Source organism: Accipiter gentilis, chromosome 26 (assembly GCF_929443795.1).
Source record: "Accipiter gentilis chromosome 26, bAccGen1.1, whole genome shotgun sequence".
Taxonomy (NCBI): domain Eukaryota; kingdom Metazoa; phylum Chordata; class Aves; order Accipitriformes; family Accipitridae; genus Astur; species Astur gentilis.
Window position 1 is genome coordinate 4675029 of NC_064905.1, and position 16776 is coordinate 4691804.

Consider the following 16776-nt stretch of genomic DNA (forward strand, 5'->3'; position numbering starts at 1 on the left):
ACTTCATAATTATTTTTTTTAAACTCTTACCTGGTCAAGAGCATCACTGCATATTGAAAATAAATTACTATTACAATGACATTTACAGATAACTTACTTTTGAGGAAGTAATAATTGCACCCTTGTTGCTTTATGCTAATAAAAACTTAAGTAGCTCTGGCAGACTTGCAAGAGAATTCAGGCAGATTATGAAAGTACAGATCAAATCAATATGAAGGAATACACTATCGCTACAATATTGACAATGAATTCAGATTCACAAATGTACAAAATTCTATGTTTACTTATTCTTCTGCGGCTTGTATTTATTTCACGCTTATGCCAGTTGATCAGATATTGCCACATACGACTACGTAAGTTTGGACCAGCATATTGACTACCTATCGTGCAGTATTTGACTTGGACTTCTGCTGTTTGGCACGTTGAGTAAGGTGGATGGTTTTCAGAGATGTGCTGACCTACAGACTGCTTTAACATACTAGATTTCTATCTTATACTATAGGATGACTAGTGTGCTGAATATGTCCTAGCAACAAATATTTAGGTCAGAGATAAAGAAGTTCTCCATTAAAACTTCTATCAAATCTACCATAAATTCCATCAGGTATATTACAAGCTGGCATGAACTTCACAAGCTCTACATTCACCTTGATGACTTCCTCATTTGGTAATGGCTTCCCAAAAAAACCCACATGTACTGTAACATTTCTGATTTTGGCTCTCTAAAAATGAATAGGTTCTTCCTCAAAATAGAACACCACCACCAATACAAGTAAGAGCATTAGACAACTACTTACGTAACATGGGAAATCACTATAAAGTTAAAAAATTAAGTTATTCACACACAGAAACCCATAGCCTGAAGGCAACTTACCTTCACAGAACTCCAAGATATGTACCACGTCACCAATCTGTAGAGGTAGTTGTGGTATTCCTGTGCCTTTGAAATTGTATATAGCTGAAAAATTAAAGGACAAAAATACTGTTTTTCAATACAGCCATACACTACAGTTAAAAAGAAAACCACACATGGTCATTAAGATTCTGATACTAGGATAAATACACTAGAATAAATAAACAAAACCGTAATTCTATCAGGAAGCTTCATCTGTTACTATTACTTAATCTCTTTTCCTGTGAAAACGTGAAGGTGTTGAAAATGGCCAGTGCTGAAATAAAAAAAATCCAGCAAAGGCATGAAAACAAACTATTCATAACAAGTGTTCTGCACAGGATTTAAGAGCCCCTGTTTAGATGCAGGTCTTCAGCAAAACATGTTCATCGTGCTGGAGAATTGTTAGTTTCCTAGTCTAAGAATTTAAGTGCATAGTTTACAGAAATTTATGGCAACACACTGGTGAGAAGGGGTACAGAGATGCATATGAAAACTGAATTTACTGAATTCTTTCCTGGGTTTAGATGCTTCATCTTAACACAAAACTGTGTTTTATATGGGAACAGTAAAAAGTTTCATAAGTTTTTGTATTTAATCATTCTGAAAAAGAATACAGGAGCAGCGGATTTTAAAAGTGTTCTACTCAGAAGCTTATCTATATGTGGTTAAGAAACAGCTAAGTTTCAGAGAGAATTCAAGAAAATAAGCTTCTTTACTAGTTCTTACATTCTAGGGCTACAGGATGTGGGCTGCTATAGCAAGCATTTTTTTTTCCTGTATATTTTTTCTTCATAAGCTTGGTTATAGACTTTTCCAATAGCATTACAGAGTAGAAGTTATTATTGAATCTCGTATCACACAGGGAAACGGATTAAAATATGTAAGCCTGAAACCACAATTAAACTATACGAGTAGGAACAGTATACTAGCTACTAACCATGACCTCTGTTGTGCAGTAAAGTTATCAGTCAGCAGGATTTTCTTCCTTTTCTAATGACAGTGTCCGTATGCATCCACACAGGGCATCCAAACTTGCAGTATTTTGGACTAGGGGAAGATGGATCTAGAAAGCTGACCCTACCTTCAGGATACTCCTGCATTCCTTTTGCTCCCCCCTCCAGGTTTCTAAAGCAGGATATTAATTTCTGCTAAGCCAAAATGTATACTAATAACACATTTTACTTAAAATAATGTTTGAAGTCTCAAATTAAATTGCCTTTCATGAAAATGTCTTATAGGTAGGAATGGAGAACTAAATAGATTGATCCTCTTCACATTTTCGAGCGTTCCATAAGTTGTGGTTTTTGTTTCTTTTGCCATCATTATAGTCATTATATTTCTGGAACAGAAACTAGAAGGAATTTCAGATTTAGTTAAGAGGCTTACTGGACCTAAAATAAGTTCTTACATTTGTTGACATGAAGAGGCCTTCCCACCAGTTCCTCTTCTGAAAGGCTTTAATCATTAAACATAAGGGAGGAGAATGGAAAAAAAAACCCAAAACAAAACAAACCCCCCCTTTGAAGTGAGGCTCTGCTTTACAGATTCAGCCATTTATTCAAGAGAATCTTGAAGTTGCTTCCTCAGTGATCCTCAGAGAACTACCTTAGCTCAACAAAAAAATTGAATTTAAGTAGTAGATGTGTAGTTATGTTCTGACTGGCTTCATTAGTCTTGAAACAGATTTCAAGAAATGGAAAATGGCAAATGACCCTCCTAAATTACAACATTTAAAGAGATGTGTCCACCAGAGTGTTTGGGGGGGGGGGGGGCGGTGCTGAAGGGGGTACTTGTGCACATGCTCTTACAGTTTTTCCTGAAATGTCCATACAGATTAAGGTTACTTCTGACTAGCATATACTTTACATTTCAAAATACGCACTGCTCTACTTAACAATTGTAACAGTCTCAAAATATAGATGCAAATTACTGAGTCATATATTCACACTGCATATTGGGTTTGCTCTCTTAAAAACTTCATTTGACAGCAGTTAATATATTGAAAAGTGCAGTAACAAACTGACAAAGGAAGTGGCTGTATCAGCTAAGACTTTTCTAAATGACTAAGTGGAAACTTAGTGAGAGAGACTTTACTGTAGAATTTGGATTGTTTGGTAGGATTAGTTTAACAAATTCCTTTACAAAGTTTTAAGCTATAGACCTATCTAAACATTTTATAAGACATTATCTCCCATATACCATTGCAACAAACTCTATAAACAACATAATATTATTAGCTACATCCATATGTATTATCTACAGCAATAGAGAGCTCAACTATCACATCTGCTAATTTCTGAATTAACTGTGAATGAAAATTTGACTATTATATCCAATTATATCTTCTGTCAGCTGTAACTGATACCATTTCCCTTATGAACTGTGACCCTCTTATATTGTGAGTATCACCTCAGAGTTCAGGAGCTGAGAGGAGAGTTCCCTTCCCTCCACTTTCTGTTGAGATCTTTGGGGTTGTGTGTGTGTGGTTTTGTGCGCACAAAAACATATTTCATTTATTTTGCTCTTAAAAAATAGCACATGAAAACCCTGTATGGACTTCAAGGTTTTTTGGTAGGATACTGACAACAGGTTGGTTTTGGGGTTGGGTGTCTGTGTGTGTGTGTGTTTGTGTGCGTGTTTGTTTAATAAACTCTCTGGCCAGTAGAAATAAAGGCCCCTTCAAATCACTCTGAAGACCTTTCTACCACTCTACTCCCTGGCATCCTCTATCCCAGCCATAACTGCGAGAGGAGACAGTATCCTCAAGGTGCAGAAGGTGGCCTGCTTGAAGACCCCAGCATTCATTCTAAATCCTAGTAGCAATTACTGACCTCAGAATCAACTGATGTCATGGCAGTAAGATTAGTGGGAGAGATTTGGACAGCATACGCCCTCCCCAGCAGCCAGCATCAGACTAGGGTGTTCCCATCAATAGTGTGTCTGTAGACAGATGCTGTCAGATTCTCCCAGAACGGCACAGAGAACGCCCAGAACTCCAGCCTTAAGACAGTGTTCCTAGATATGGACTTTACAGTTCATTGAGAAAACGGTTAGTAAATTCCAGCCCCCGGATCAGCAAAGAATAAACCCTATCTTTTTAGAGCTCATCATAACCTCAGTGGTAATTTTATAGCAGGACACACACCACAGAAAACAAACAAACAAAACCCACCGCTTAAATTCCAGGTGTTTGTTTTAGCGCTTTCAGGAGATGAGCTGAAAGCCAGCACACCACAACAACGTTGCTTCAGAAAGCAAGCTTATGAAATACCAGGTCAAACTGCTAACATAAAAGATTTTCCAAACTGAACTCTGCTCAAGTACAAATGGGCTTTGAATTGTACCTCAGGAAGATGGAAGCGATTGCCATCATTCCCATGAAGCACGCCCAAAGAATCCTTTCTTGTTCAGCTAAACAATACGTGCTGTAAAGACAGTTACTGTAAGAAGCTTTCATGTCTAATTCTGCTATCACTCTCACACATTCAGCCACCCAGAGTATAAGTGAAGACATCCACCAGTGTTCATCCCGCTAGCAAAAAATCAGGACGAGTGCTGAAGAAGATTCCTGTGTTTCTCATTTAATTCCTACATATCTGTTAAAGACAGAGCTCCCCCACTAGATACATACGTGTGTATGCTGTTGAATATATGCCTGTTTCATTAAGCCACGTAGATACGTATATGTTTTCCAAAGTAGAGTAATGAAAATCTGTAGAGGACATAGCTCTTGACATTCCACAACACAAAGTAAATGAAACAGTCACTCTTTGTTCAGAATAGGATTTAAAATATAAATTCAAACAACCACAGACTGGGACAGAAGCATAGTTAACATTTTATAATTTAAATTATATGTCCTCAATTTAGAAGATGACGGGGGGGGGGGGGGGGGGATATCATACTTTGTACCTCATTTGGGAACATTCACACACACAAAACACTCTAGAAAATTCACAGTAATCCAGGTAACAGAATCCCTTCCTCAAAGATAGATTTCCTCAGTATTCATGTACTTTAAAAACCCAGATTCTTGCTGTTCTCTATTAGACTGTAAACTAATGCAAGATGGGAATGGTGAGCAAGGAAGATCCCACAGACCTGCAATACTGAAGCCATTTATTATCCTAATCTTCCTACTTGTCTTTCCTGTCTGGTTTCCTTCATGTGAAGTCCCTGCCCTGTTCTTTATAACAAATACAAGCATTCCATTGTTTCATTTTTCAGATTCACCTTTTAGTAATAAGCCATGTTTCAAGTTGGTTTCCTTGGCTGCTTTCCACCCTTCCACTTAAACAGAATTTGCAAAAAATTTCCAAGGTATAGCTTTGCTAAACCAGCTCTTAATTTGACTTTACCATAATAAGGACTATCTGGAATTATTTCTATGTAATAACTCATGAAGCTTTTTGCATATTCAAACAATTTCTAAATAGCCTCAGCAAGAATCCTGTCCCATTTTATTTTTTTAAATATTACAGCTCTATTTTTATGAGTAGTAATGTAAAAGTAGTACCTTCTTTCCTTACAGATCCATTTTTGGTGTTCAGTTATCATTTTCTTCTCATGAAAACAGGGTGAAATTTCTCAGCAAGGACACTGACAAACCTTATGTGAAAATATTATGCAGTCCTAAAAAGATTTCTTAACTTCTGGAAAGAAACCTATACAATTTGTGTTCCAGTATTCTGAGTTAAGGATCTCCCCTTACATCTCCCAGAGCAAGCGTGCTATAATGAACATGACACGGATGCAGATCTAATGCAAATTTCACGTCAGAGACATGTACCAAAGCTCAAAGTTGGTTAGAGACTAATTTAATTTATTGCAAATCAATACTCAGCAAAGGGCGACTCTTCAGTTGTCAGATAAAAAAACTGTCATCTCAGATAACAACTGAATACAGGTTTCTTCATGTGCTTAACCTTGGGGCCAGATGGAGGTTTTAGCTGACTTGAGCTACTTATTTTCCTTCTTAAACACAGTAAAGCCAATGTAAGAACCAGGAAGTTCCAACATACCCAGCTAGTTATGTGGAGATACCGTTTCTGACTCTACCTTTTCACAGAAAGTATTAGCATGGTCATTTATGAAGAACAGAGTATTTAACTGTCCTTTCTTCTTTTTTTGTGAAACATAGTGGATAAAGAGATTCCGTTCCCAGCTTTGTCTTCATCTTACTTCAGTTTGCCTTCTGCTGTTGTTTCCTCAGCAGCTAAAACAGTCTGTTGGGTTCAGGGGCTGCATTTCATGAAGGAGGCGACCTACCCTGAGCAAAGCAATGCCTCCTTTACAGCTCAAACTACAGATTTCACATAGATGTAAAATCATTTTCGGAGATCTTCAGCAGATGAAGTCAGACAAGCCAGTCACAGCCCTTTGCATTCAGGCTGAGCATATGCTTTTCTAGTTTCAAAGAAGTCACCTAGTCATCTCCTCCTCCCAGCTGGTGCTTCAAATTGACAAATACCCATTTTCAGATTTAGCAGTACAGGAGTAAATCTGACGCTTGAATTTAGCATGCCAACATAATGTTTCACCAGCTCATAACTTTTTTACAAATGTGATAGTCTCTTCAAGGGCTGAGCAGATTTCAAACACTTTTCATCTTGCACATTACTAGGGTACTGTCATCCAAACCCACTAGCGTACTGTGACTTCTCTGTCTTGTACCATCCATAAGAGTAGCACACATTTATGCTGAGAATGCTTCAAGACTAAGAACAAGCTTCACATGTAAAATCAGGAATATAATTTCTAAGCACAAAGCTGAATATGAGCTCTCTGGAGTATCCTATTAAGTAAAAACAAAAGCGGGCACATAGCCTGCATTCTAGCGTAACAAAGAATCCTAGCTGGGATTCCATGGTCTTACAAATCTACTCAGCATACTGCTGCTCATCCAAAGGTTGGCCCAAACACTCTCAAGCTGAAACTCTGCTCATCAGTGGAAACTGAAGACTTCAGGCATGATTCTAACAAAAGACTTAAGAAATCAACATAAGAATCACTCATCAGAGACTTGAAAACAAAGATTTCTGAAAACATAGAACACAAAATAGCCCTATATGGTCAAATGGTTCCAGTCTGTATTATTCCAAAACTTTGTCAACTTACACAGACTTTATGTCTCAATAAACTCAGTTCGCCCGTATTTCTGGATTTTCCTGAAACACAAGAGGCATGCTTACAACAGACCTTAAATTCAAAAAGCACTTTATTTGTGACTATATTTGTCAATACCCCATGTTCCAGGCCTCATTACTCCATGAGTTTTCTATAGTTAAAATTTAGCAATTACACTATTTTCCCTCCCATTTTTCAGAGCATAAATTTATTTATTTTCATAAAACCTCTTTGAACATCCTTCCAAAACTAAATCCTTAGTGTGACTAATTTCCTGATTTTTTTTTTTTTTTTTTTTTTTTTCCTTTTGGGCAAGGGTATACAGGACAGGACAACTGGGTGTACTGGTTCCAGCTGGGATAGAGTTGTCTTCCTAGTACCTGGTACAGTGCTGTGTTTTGAGTTCAGTATGGGAAGAATGTTGATAACACTGATGTTTGCAGTTGTTGCTAAGTAATGTTTAGTCTAAAGTCAAGGATTTTTCAGCTTCTCATGGCCAGCCAGCGAGAAAGCTGGAGGGGCACAAGAAGTTGGCACAGGACACAGCCAGGGCAGCTGACCCAAACTGGCCAAAGGGGTATTCCATACCATGTGACGTCACATCTAGTATAGAACCTGGGGGGAGTGGGGGCAGGGGGATCACCGCTGGGGGACTAGCTGGGTGTCGGTCAGCAGGTGGTGAGCAATTGCACTGTGCATCATATGTACATGCCAATCCTTTTATTAGTGCTGTTATTTTATTGGTGTTATTATCATTAGTAGTTTCTGCTTTTCTGTTCTATTAAACCGTTCTTATCTCAACCCAGGAGTTTTACTTCTTTTCCCAATTTTCTCCCCCATCCCACTGGGTGGGGGGCAGTGAGCGAGCAGCTGCTTGGTGCTTAGTTGCTGGCTGGGGTTATGTGTCTGTTTGGAGCTTGTTTTGGTTTGGTTTTTTTGAATTGTTCTAGGTGAAAGATTCTTCCACTAATTTTACCAACTTACATAATGAAAGAACAAATACATTTAGTTTCCAAGATAAATAAAGGAAAATAAAACAGACTGTGAGCCAACAGCTTGGCTAAGAAAAGAAACTCCTGCATATAAGCTATAGCTTATTGAATTTGTAGTTATCTATTAACTTAAAGTAACTATACAAAAGCAGAAATGGAATGGTCCCTACTGAAGATGACCTACAAGAAAAAGTCACCTATATGAATACTTATATAACTAGTATTCTATTATTGCCGGAAAGTCCGTTTGCTTATTGTTCTCATTGTCGCTATTCTGCTTTGCAACAGATTAAACAGACATTGCTACAATTGTGATTTTTTATATGCAAGTATAAAAAAATCTTATAATACATTGTTTAACAGAAAAACCTTCTTTTAACCCAGGAGACGAACGTACTTGGGGTGAGCAGAGAAACAGCAAGTGGTAGTACTATTACCACACATGATGACACAGCTTGCACAGATTCTTTTTTATATCAGTCACATATGTGCTTGTAGCCTAGAACAGCAGGGGAGCAAGCACAGGGTAAAGGAAATAGCACCAGATCTGCAGTGTCAGTTCTCCCCAGTGACCTACTCTAGATCTTAAATTATGATATTCTGTTTTGGACTTCCCATTGGAAAGCACAATCATACCTACCTTTCTTCAAGGAACAGTTCAATATGCATGGAGGACATCTAAAACAATTTGTAGAGCAGTGCAATAATCAGTTATGGCTGTGGTAACTACAGTAGAGGGAATTTATATCTAAAGCACATGTGACAACATTAAAGCGCTACTGTTATTTTCCAACATTGAAATGCTTTGTGTCATGGATTCTTTAAGATCCGATATCTGCCAGCTACAAATTGAAAAAACTAAAGATATTTACCTTAAGCCTCACAGCCATGAAACTTCAGGAATTATTTCTATAAACAGTAGGCCTAATCTCATTTGGCCCGTTATTAGTACTACACAGGCAAGGTTGTACAGTCTTTGTTCTTGAGCAAGTTACTTTGTGGCTAACCAGCTTTCAGCTTTACTTTTTTTTAATGCAAAGGAAAAGGTATCATCTTTGAGAATTATCAGAGTGTAAAGCAGAAGTCTATCTGCTGCTTCACAAACTGGATATATCACTTCCTTTACCTATTTAAAGGAAATTTATCAAAGCTTTGATAAATTTGTTATCTGCTTTTAAACACTAGCAAAGACCCTTGAAGATACAGATAATCAATTGCACCATTTCCTATTTGGTGCTCTTGGTAATCCCCTCTCATTATTCATGCTTTCTGCACAATTCTTTTAGTCAAACAGTGGCTGTTTGCTTCTTTAAACTAATCTCAGCAGTAGGTCAAGTGCTAACTAGCCGCTTCTTAATTTGCGTCAGGAAACAAATTTTGAAAACTTGCATATTAAAAAAAGAGTTTTATTTGGTCCTCATCTTTACTCTTCCTGACACAAAACTGCTACTGACGTCCTAAATGCTTGTCTGACAGCAAATTTCTAACCCCTAATCCAGGAGTTACAGGTCATGGTGTTGGCACCTGGAAAATTCCCAAGTCTCAGGACTCCTCATTCACACGATACAACAGATTGCAGAGTATTTAGTGAAGTGACTAACATCAATAATCAAAATGTGTCTTTGGCGCATGAACAGTTGTAACAACCCGACTTCTTACGCTAATAGACCTTTTTAAAGAATTCCAATCTGTTGTAAAACCAAATAACCAGACTGAAGGAGACAACACTCTTGGGGATATGGGTGAGAGAAGGAGAAGCAATATTTCTATCAGACCACATTTCAGCAAGCAGTACCTGTACATAGTAGCGATTGCACTGATATTGCCCTACGAGCTACACATGGTACACACACACCCTAAAATCAGAGTGCCATAGTTGTTAGAGCTGATATTTCAAGAGCAAGAGCACTAGTCCACTGCCAGATCAAATAAAATCTAGTCCTGAGTTTTTCAAAACTGAATTTGTGTTGTCTCTGTGGCAGTTTATACTTAGCAGTATTAAAATATTGCCATTAAATGTTACTTTCTATTATTTGCTTTCTTTTTATGTGCTAAAAGTGTTCATAAGTGATTCCATTAAAAGCTTACTATTTTGAAATACGTATTCTTATATCAGAGGTAGAAAGGACTACTGCTATACAAAATCACATATTCTGAATTTCCTATTTTAAGTCAAATAGTGCAGTGAATTGTTCAGTCAAAATGCATTGTAGTCTTCATGAAAACAAACTTCACTGGATTAGCATTGGTTTATGAAGTAATATGTTTCACAAGTTTGTTTTTATTATGTGTGGCTTGCTGTACCTTTCAAATACCACGGGGACTGCTATGTCATACTAGCTTTTTGTATACTCGGTGCTCATATTGGCTATGAAGTTACAGACAGACAAAACTTATGAACAAAACATGGCAGGCTGACTGTTGAACAAGTGACAGACCACAAATGAGGGCCTTTTCAGGGGACATGCATTGGTCAAACCCAGGAGGTTGGTCTACTGCAGGGGTATGCGCAAAAAATCACTAGACTGTATCACACTTAACATCAAGTCAGGTCACGTGGCCCCAATGTTAAAAATTATAGCGCAAGAGCAGCAAGCGTTTTTTGTAATTACATGAAACTCATCCTGACCCAAAATGCTCCTTGTAAAAAGCTGCTACAAGTGAAGCTTGTTTTCTATTATTCCTGTGAATAATAGATTAATATCTAGTACTTTTATCCATATGCAAGATAACTTCAATCACTAGTACAGGGATACAGAGACCACATCCAACAAATCCTGGCATATTCTGCCAAATCAACAGCTTTCAGAAAAACAAGTGCAAAAATTAAGTACTTTCTACTATTTTGTAAAACTCAAACAGAAAATATTTACACCCTTTATTTTGTAATATAAACTACCAGCAGAACAGGCTACTTCCATTTCACAATTCTGCCACTGCTGCACGTGGAAGTTGAACAGGAAGACATTCTTTCCCTCTTATTAATTCCTTGATGATTCATTTTACTTTATGAAGCCAGTTGGGTGGAGTTTTTTGTTTTTAATGCATATCACAAAATATTATGGCCTTCTTAAAATAAAAAAAAAGTCTTTTAGAAGAATTTGGGGATTACAGATTAATAACTATGCACTAGTAGGCAAAATAAAATCTAAGTAGTAAAAGCTTAACTGTCTTCTGCACTCAGAACCTGCAGTTAACTTCAGCAGAACATTTTTTTCAAGTGCTTCAGCTTTGACTCCTAATTTTAAAGCTTTTTTTTTTTTAAACAGCAGTTCAATCCTTCATGTAAGTTAACATAATTCATTTTAAGATAAATTGATGTTGAAGACAACTTTCCTTCCAAAAAGCATTACTTACCAACTCACATACAGGTTTTTCTGTAACACTAACCTCAACTGACAGCCTCTCAGAGGCAACTGAAGGATTCCCCTTCCTCTACATTTGGTCCTCATAACTTCTATCTGCTACTTATTACACAACATGCTACTTATTCAATCTGTTTCTAAAATATCGAGGTGGGAAAAACTGCGTCTGCGTTACTGTGGGAGTTCCAGATTTTTAGAGGGGGGTGCGCGTGTGGTGGGGTGGCAACGTTATATCTCCCAAGCTGACGCTCACGTACTTCTTGTCATTCTGTTTGAAAGATTAAAAATTTGTATGAAATCGATCATTTCAATTAAGCCGCTGTGGTAAAGTGGAGGGTGTTAACCCATCACACTAGAGAAAACACCTGCCCACATCCTGTTCAGAAGTTATGAAGACAGAACTCAAATGGCAGCTTAGTAAGTTACATACCCACACCACTCTTGTCTGTCTTGTGCCATCTCGCCATCGTACATGAATCCATGAGGCTCCGAGGGATGCCCGCCACCAAGGAAACGAAGATTTATAGGACGCAGGCTTCAAGATGCGCAACGACGGCACTGGAAGCAAGATGCGTCTCCCAGCTGCTGTCACCGCGGGCTAGCGGGCAGGCTGAGGCAGCTGCGAGGGTTCTGTGAGATTTGCTGCTATTCTGAGCTTCCTTCCTCTTTTCTCAACTCAAGATATTGTACCCCAGTGTCATGGGGGAGGGGAATCCCAAACTGGGTGTTTCTGTTGCATGATACTGGCTGTAACACATAAGCAGGCAAAAAGGAGCAAAACCACCCCCGTCCTGTCCCGCACCACCCCTAAACTTGAGATCTAAGCTGGAAGGCTCCCGTGCGCAAAGCCCAGCTACAGTAACAATCTCTAAACAGTCGGTAGTTCTGTTCTGAAGCTTCAAGGGGGCCTTATTTCTTCAGTGACACCAAAACCAGTTTTTAAAGATTTGACTCCACAAGACGCTACATTTTAAAAACTACTTTCTCCTAACCTGTCCTGGAATGGGGATTTGGTTGTGTTTGTAAAAAAAAAAAAAAAAAAAACAATGGACTAGCCTTCACATAAAAGAAACAAAGACAAAGCCACAACATTTCAAACCCCACCCATTCCTTTTTTATTTCTGTCATTTTACCTTTGGAGGAAAAAGTAAAAGAGTTTCTCTTTATCCTCTAAACAAAGTAGCACTTTCTTAAAGACTTCTTGTCAAGACAAAACTTCAAAAAGCAATTTATTGTACATTTACAGCCTTTACTTTCACACAGGCTGCTGTGTGAGCTAGCTTACCTAACGACATTTTTGATGTGCAAAGATCAAGCCAAGTTGTTTGTAATTTGGATTAAGGACAACATACCAAATTGAAGACAAGTATGTCACCTTCAATTGTGTTCTTTACTTAAGTTTGGAATTAAAAAACCCCCAAACAAAATGCTGTAAAAGATTTACTGTTTCTTGGTTTTATCTCCTGTTAAGTACAATAAATTCCTATGGCAGTCCTGTCCTCTGGATATTATATTGCAACTTAGCCATCGCTGTTTATCAAAACTGTTTAACAGTGCTGTGCTACATCTGTCAGCATATTTTTGATAACACGACATGTCAGTTCTTGATTTTAAGCAGCAATTGTGAGAGGCACAGACTACCAGTCTGTCTCGTTGCACACTGCATTCTGATACCCGTTTCTGGAGGAAAACCACCTTAATTTTTACCACATATTTGCTTGAGTTGCCCTAGTGTTAACTATGCCTACATACTAGCTTAGCAGAAGGATTTAGCTAGTTATTTCCCCCCAAAAATAACACTGAAATTCACGTTGTTTATTAAAGTGAGCTAGATTCTGAGCAACTCAGATTATCTCTGTCTACAGAAAATCAGCTTCATTTACGAGTCCTAAATCTTTCTTTTCCATGGAACAGCCAATTTACATTTGCTTATCTATCAAAAAAGGATTGAGGCTGAACTATTTAATCTTTTAGTTTACTACATATTTTGAGTAATGACTTCCTAACTGGTGATAACTATCTTCCTTACTCCTCTGAATCCTTCCTGCTGCAGCAAATGACTCCTCCCCATACACTATTTGGCCTAGAGATCACAACTTGCATTTATTTTCCTGTTCTACACCGCTCTTCCTCATTGTGTTTCCCTGTAATCCACAAGTTCTGAGGAAAATTGTTCCTTTCTAGCACTCATTTAAAAACATGCTTTATCATGTAGGTCTAATAAATCTAATTAATACAATACTACTATATTTTGAAAATAAATGATCCAAAGAAATGATAATAGGGAAATTTCACCTCCAAACTGGGATCCAGTGCGCAGTATTTTTCTGACACCCTGAATCTCTTCCATCGCAGAGATTTGATTCTGCAAAGAGTACAAGACATCCAAATACTACCACACATTGGGACACAGCCGTGTCCCCACCTCCGAGCTCGTGCCCCCCTTTTACCCTAACTCACAACAAATGCTCTGAACTTGAGAGCCCGAGTCTCTGAAGTCATTACTGCTTCCTACCTGCCACCCCCTCCCCCACACCCAGCTCTCCGCATTGCGCACATCTGCTGCCGCTTCCTCCTGTCATACTTTCTTGATGATGTTTTGCAACTCATTAGCTACTAGCACCTACTACAAGCTTCCCATAAGTTTCCTAAGACAATCTCCTGCGTCTGTGAAAGTCCTAGCTATAACTTCTAACCAATGGATTGAGCAACAAAGGTTTTTTTTCAGCTTTAAGAGGAAAATATATCCAGGCCGTAAAGCATGCGTGGTAACCCTAAAATCCTATGTTCCTACAGCAGAGGACAAACCCCCAACGCAAGTCCAGAGAATTAAGACAAATAGTTATGCCCTTTATCAGCGGAGGTTTTTATTCCAAGTTGGTTTATTTGTGTAATTACCATTCCATAGAAAATAGCGGACAGATAATCGTATCACCCTCACATACCTTGGAAACTTTTCCATAAGTCTTTTTCCAGGCAGAAAGTCTTTAGAGGCAAGTAAAAAATTCCTTCCTTCCCCAAAAGATAAAGATCCTTCTGCCTAGCAAATTCACAGGTAGAACTTACCTTCTGGGGGGCAGGCAGGCAGAAGGGAAAGAATCCTTGCTTCCTTTAATACCGCTATCAATTCCAGAAAACACCATCTTGTAAAATGCTACCTAATTATAAATTTTTGGCTATACTAACTTCCATTATACAGAAGAATTTAAGCAGAATAGAAGAGTCGCATTTAACTGGCTCTAAATTCTGTTATGCTCCAAAATCTGCGAGCACAGTTACAGGAAAGCAACCGATGCAACAGAAAGAAAAAAGAAAATAGACAAAGTATTTTTTAGAAATCTTGTGAGGAGCAGCTGAGGGAACTGGGGTTGTTTAGTCTGGAGAAAAGGAGGCTGAGGGGACACCTCATCACTGTCTACAACCACCTGAAAGGAGGCTGTAGCAAGGTGGGTGCTGGTCTCTTCTGTCAGGTGGCTGCTGACAGGATGAGAGGAAATGGCCTCAAGTTACAGCAGGGGAGGTTTAGATTGGATATTAGGAAAAATTTCATTACTGAAAGGGTTGTCAGGTATTGGAACAGGCTGCCCAGGGAAGTGGTTGAGTCACCATCCCTGGAAATATTCAAAAAGCGTGTAGACAAGGCACTTCAGGACATGGTTTAGGGGGCACGGTTGATGGTTGGACCATCATGGTCTTGAAGGTCTTCTCCAACCTAAGTGCATGAAAATAGAATCATAGAATCATTTAAAGGACAGTACCTTAAGTATATTATGGCATAACAAAAGCCTCAATTCCAGACATCTTCCCCCACCTCCTAGCTGTAATTCTGCATAAGATTTGTAAGCATGCATGTATTACCTAAGATGATAAAGACTACATGCTCTAAATAAACTACAGCAGTACAGGTAAAGCAGTAGTTTTTGGGGTAGATGACCCTAATCAGTTTTACTAATTTGTTGAAATAACATCCTAGTTTTGTTTGTAGCATTAATTAACAAGTTATTTCAATTTTAAAAAAAATAAATTAGAAATTTCATATGCCAAGTAGCTCAACAGAATTAACTGTCTTAATAGAAAATCTACAGTTCAGTACTCCCATTTAAAGTACATGCATCCAATGTCAAATTACTGAAGGTTTTCCTTTAATTAAAACAATTACATACTGTAGTTGTTTTATGCTATTTGCATCTCAGTGTACAGTGACAGTAAACAAAGCTAACTTTAACCATTTGCATTAAAAAAAGGTTTTCTTCTAACATTTTGTAGCATGAAAAGCATGATTTCTTCAATGTAGTTTTAAGTTCACATGCGCAGTCAAAATCAAGAAGAGTAAGAACTATTTCATGGATATGTGTTAGCTTCCTGTACTATCATGGTGTATCTTAAAACTTACCAAGAAAAGATAGTCTCAGTTTATGTAGACTTAATTAATAAGAGACTAAAAGGATTTGAATAGAGAGTAGATTTCTTACACTGATGAAGTGATACAATTAGATTCTGTGAGACATGGATTTATGATTATTTTGTTCAATAATATAGCAGTAACAGCCACTAGGCTGTGCTTAAATTTAACTGTAAGCGGACTGATAACAAGTTCAAATCGCTCTGGAAAGCAACAAGCCACATCTGCTCACTTAAGTTTACCACATCTTTAGTCACTTCTGTTGTCACTCAAAACGTTACAGTTCAGTATTTGTTGAGATGAGTGACTGACAAGCTAAAGCCACCCACATGTAAGTCACAGTTAACAAAATTCTAGGCATCATTTCTGAACTGGCACAACTGTAAACAAACATATCCAAACACTTGTCTTGGACAAATACATTCAACAGATTCATAAAGGCACACAGCAATTTCTCCAAAAGCTATCTACAAAATTTTATGCAAGAGATTGTCTTACCCCCTCACTGTAGACCTTTAACAAACACCATTACATTCCTACAAAAGATGACTTAAGACACTGTATTCGTAAGGTACATTTGTACATCACCTACAAGTGTTGTGGTGGTGGTGGGAAAATTACAGCCAGCATCACTACTACAGTGTAAGCTACCAAATGAAACAGTGATTTCACCAAAGCTAGCATACAACAAATAAAAAATTCTTTATGTAGCCTGTTTACTTTTACTGTCTTTTGGCACTAACTAGCAGTATCTGACATGAGCTTGAAGTTGCATCTGTTTAAATACAGAGGCATGTTAGGAGTTTTAGATTCCAAAGTACCAGTGGAATTTAACATACAGCAGATCAAGCCATCAAATCTAAAACCCACTGGGTTGTAAGATTCTTCCTCAAGATTTTTTTTCGTAATGGATTTAAAAGGAGAATTCTTAAAGAGCTTTCATCTTAACTACTGAGCCTTACTTAGAAAGTGGCTAACCCATTCACTAGAGGGAGC

General features: G+C 38.0%; 1 protein-coding gene across 2 annotated transcripts in view; it reads right to left on the reverse strand.

Moving 5' to 3' along the window:
* DOCK2 (dedicator of cytokinesis 2) overlaps window positions 1–12013 on the reverse strand; it is a 214236-nt gene extending 202223 nt beyond the window's left edge. For both annotated transcript variants that reach the window (XM_049829393.1, XM_049829394.1), the window contains exons 1-2: window positions 11809–12013; window positions 875–958 (exon numbers count right to left, since the gene is read on the reverse strand). In XM_049829393.1, coding sequence (XP_049685350.1) covers window positions 875–958; window positions 11809–11860 — 136 coding nt within the window. In that variant the 5' untranslated portion in view covers window positions 11861–12013. The remainder of the gene's footprint in view (window positions 1–874; window positions 959–11808) is intronic.
* Between the last annotated feature and the right edge of the window lie 4763 nt (window positions 12014–16776).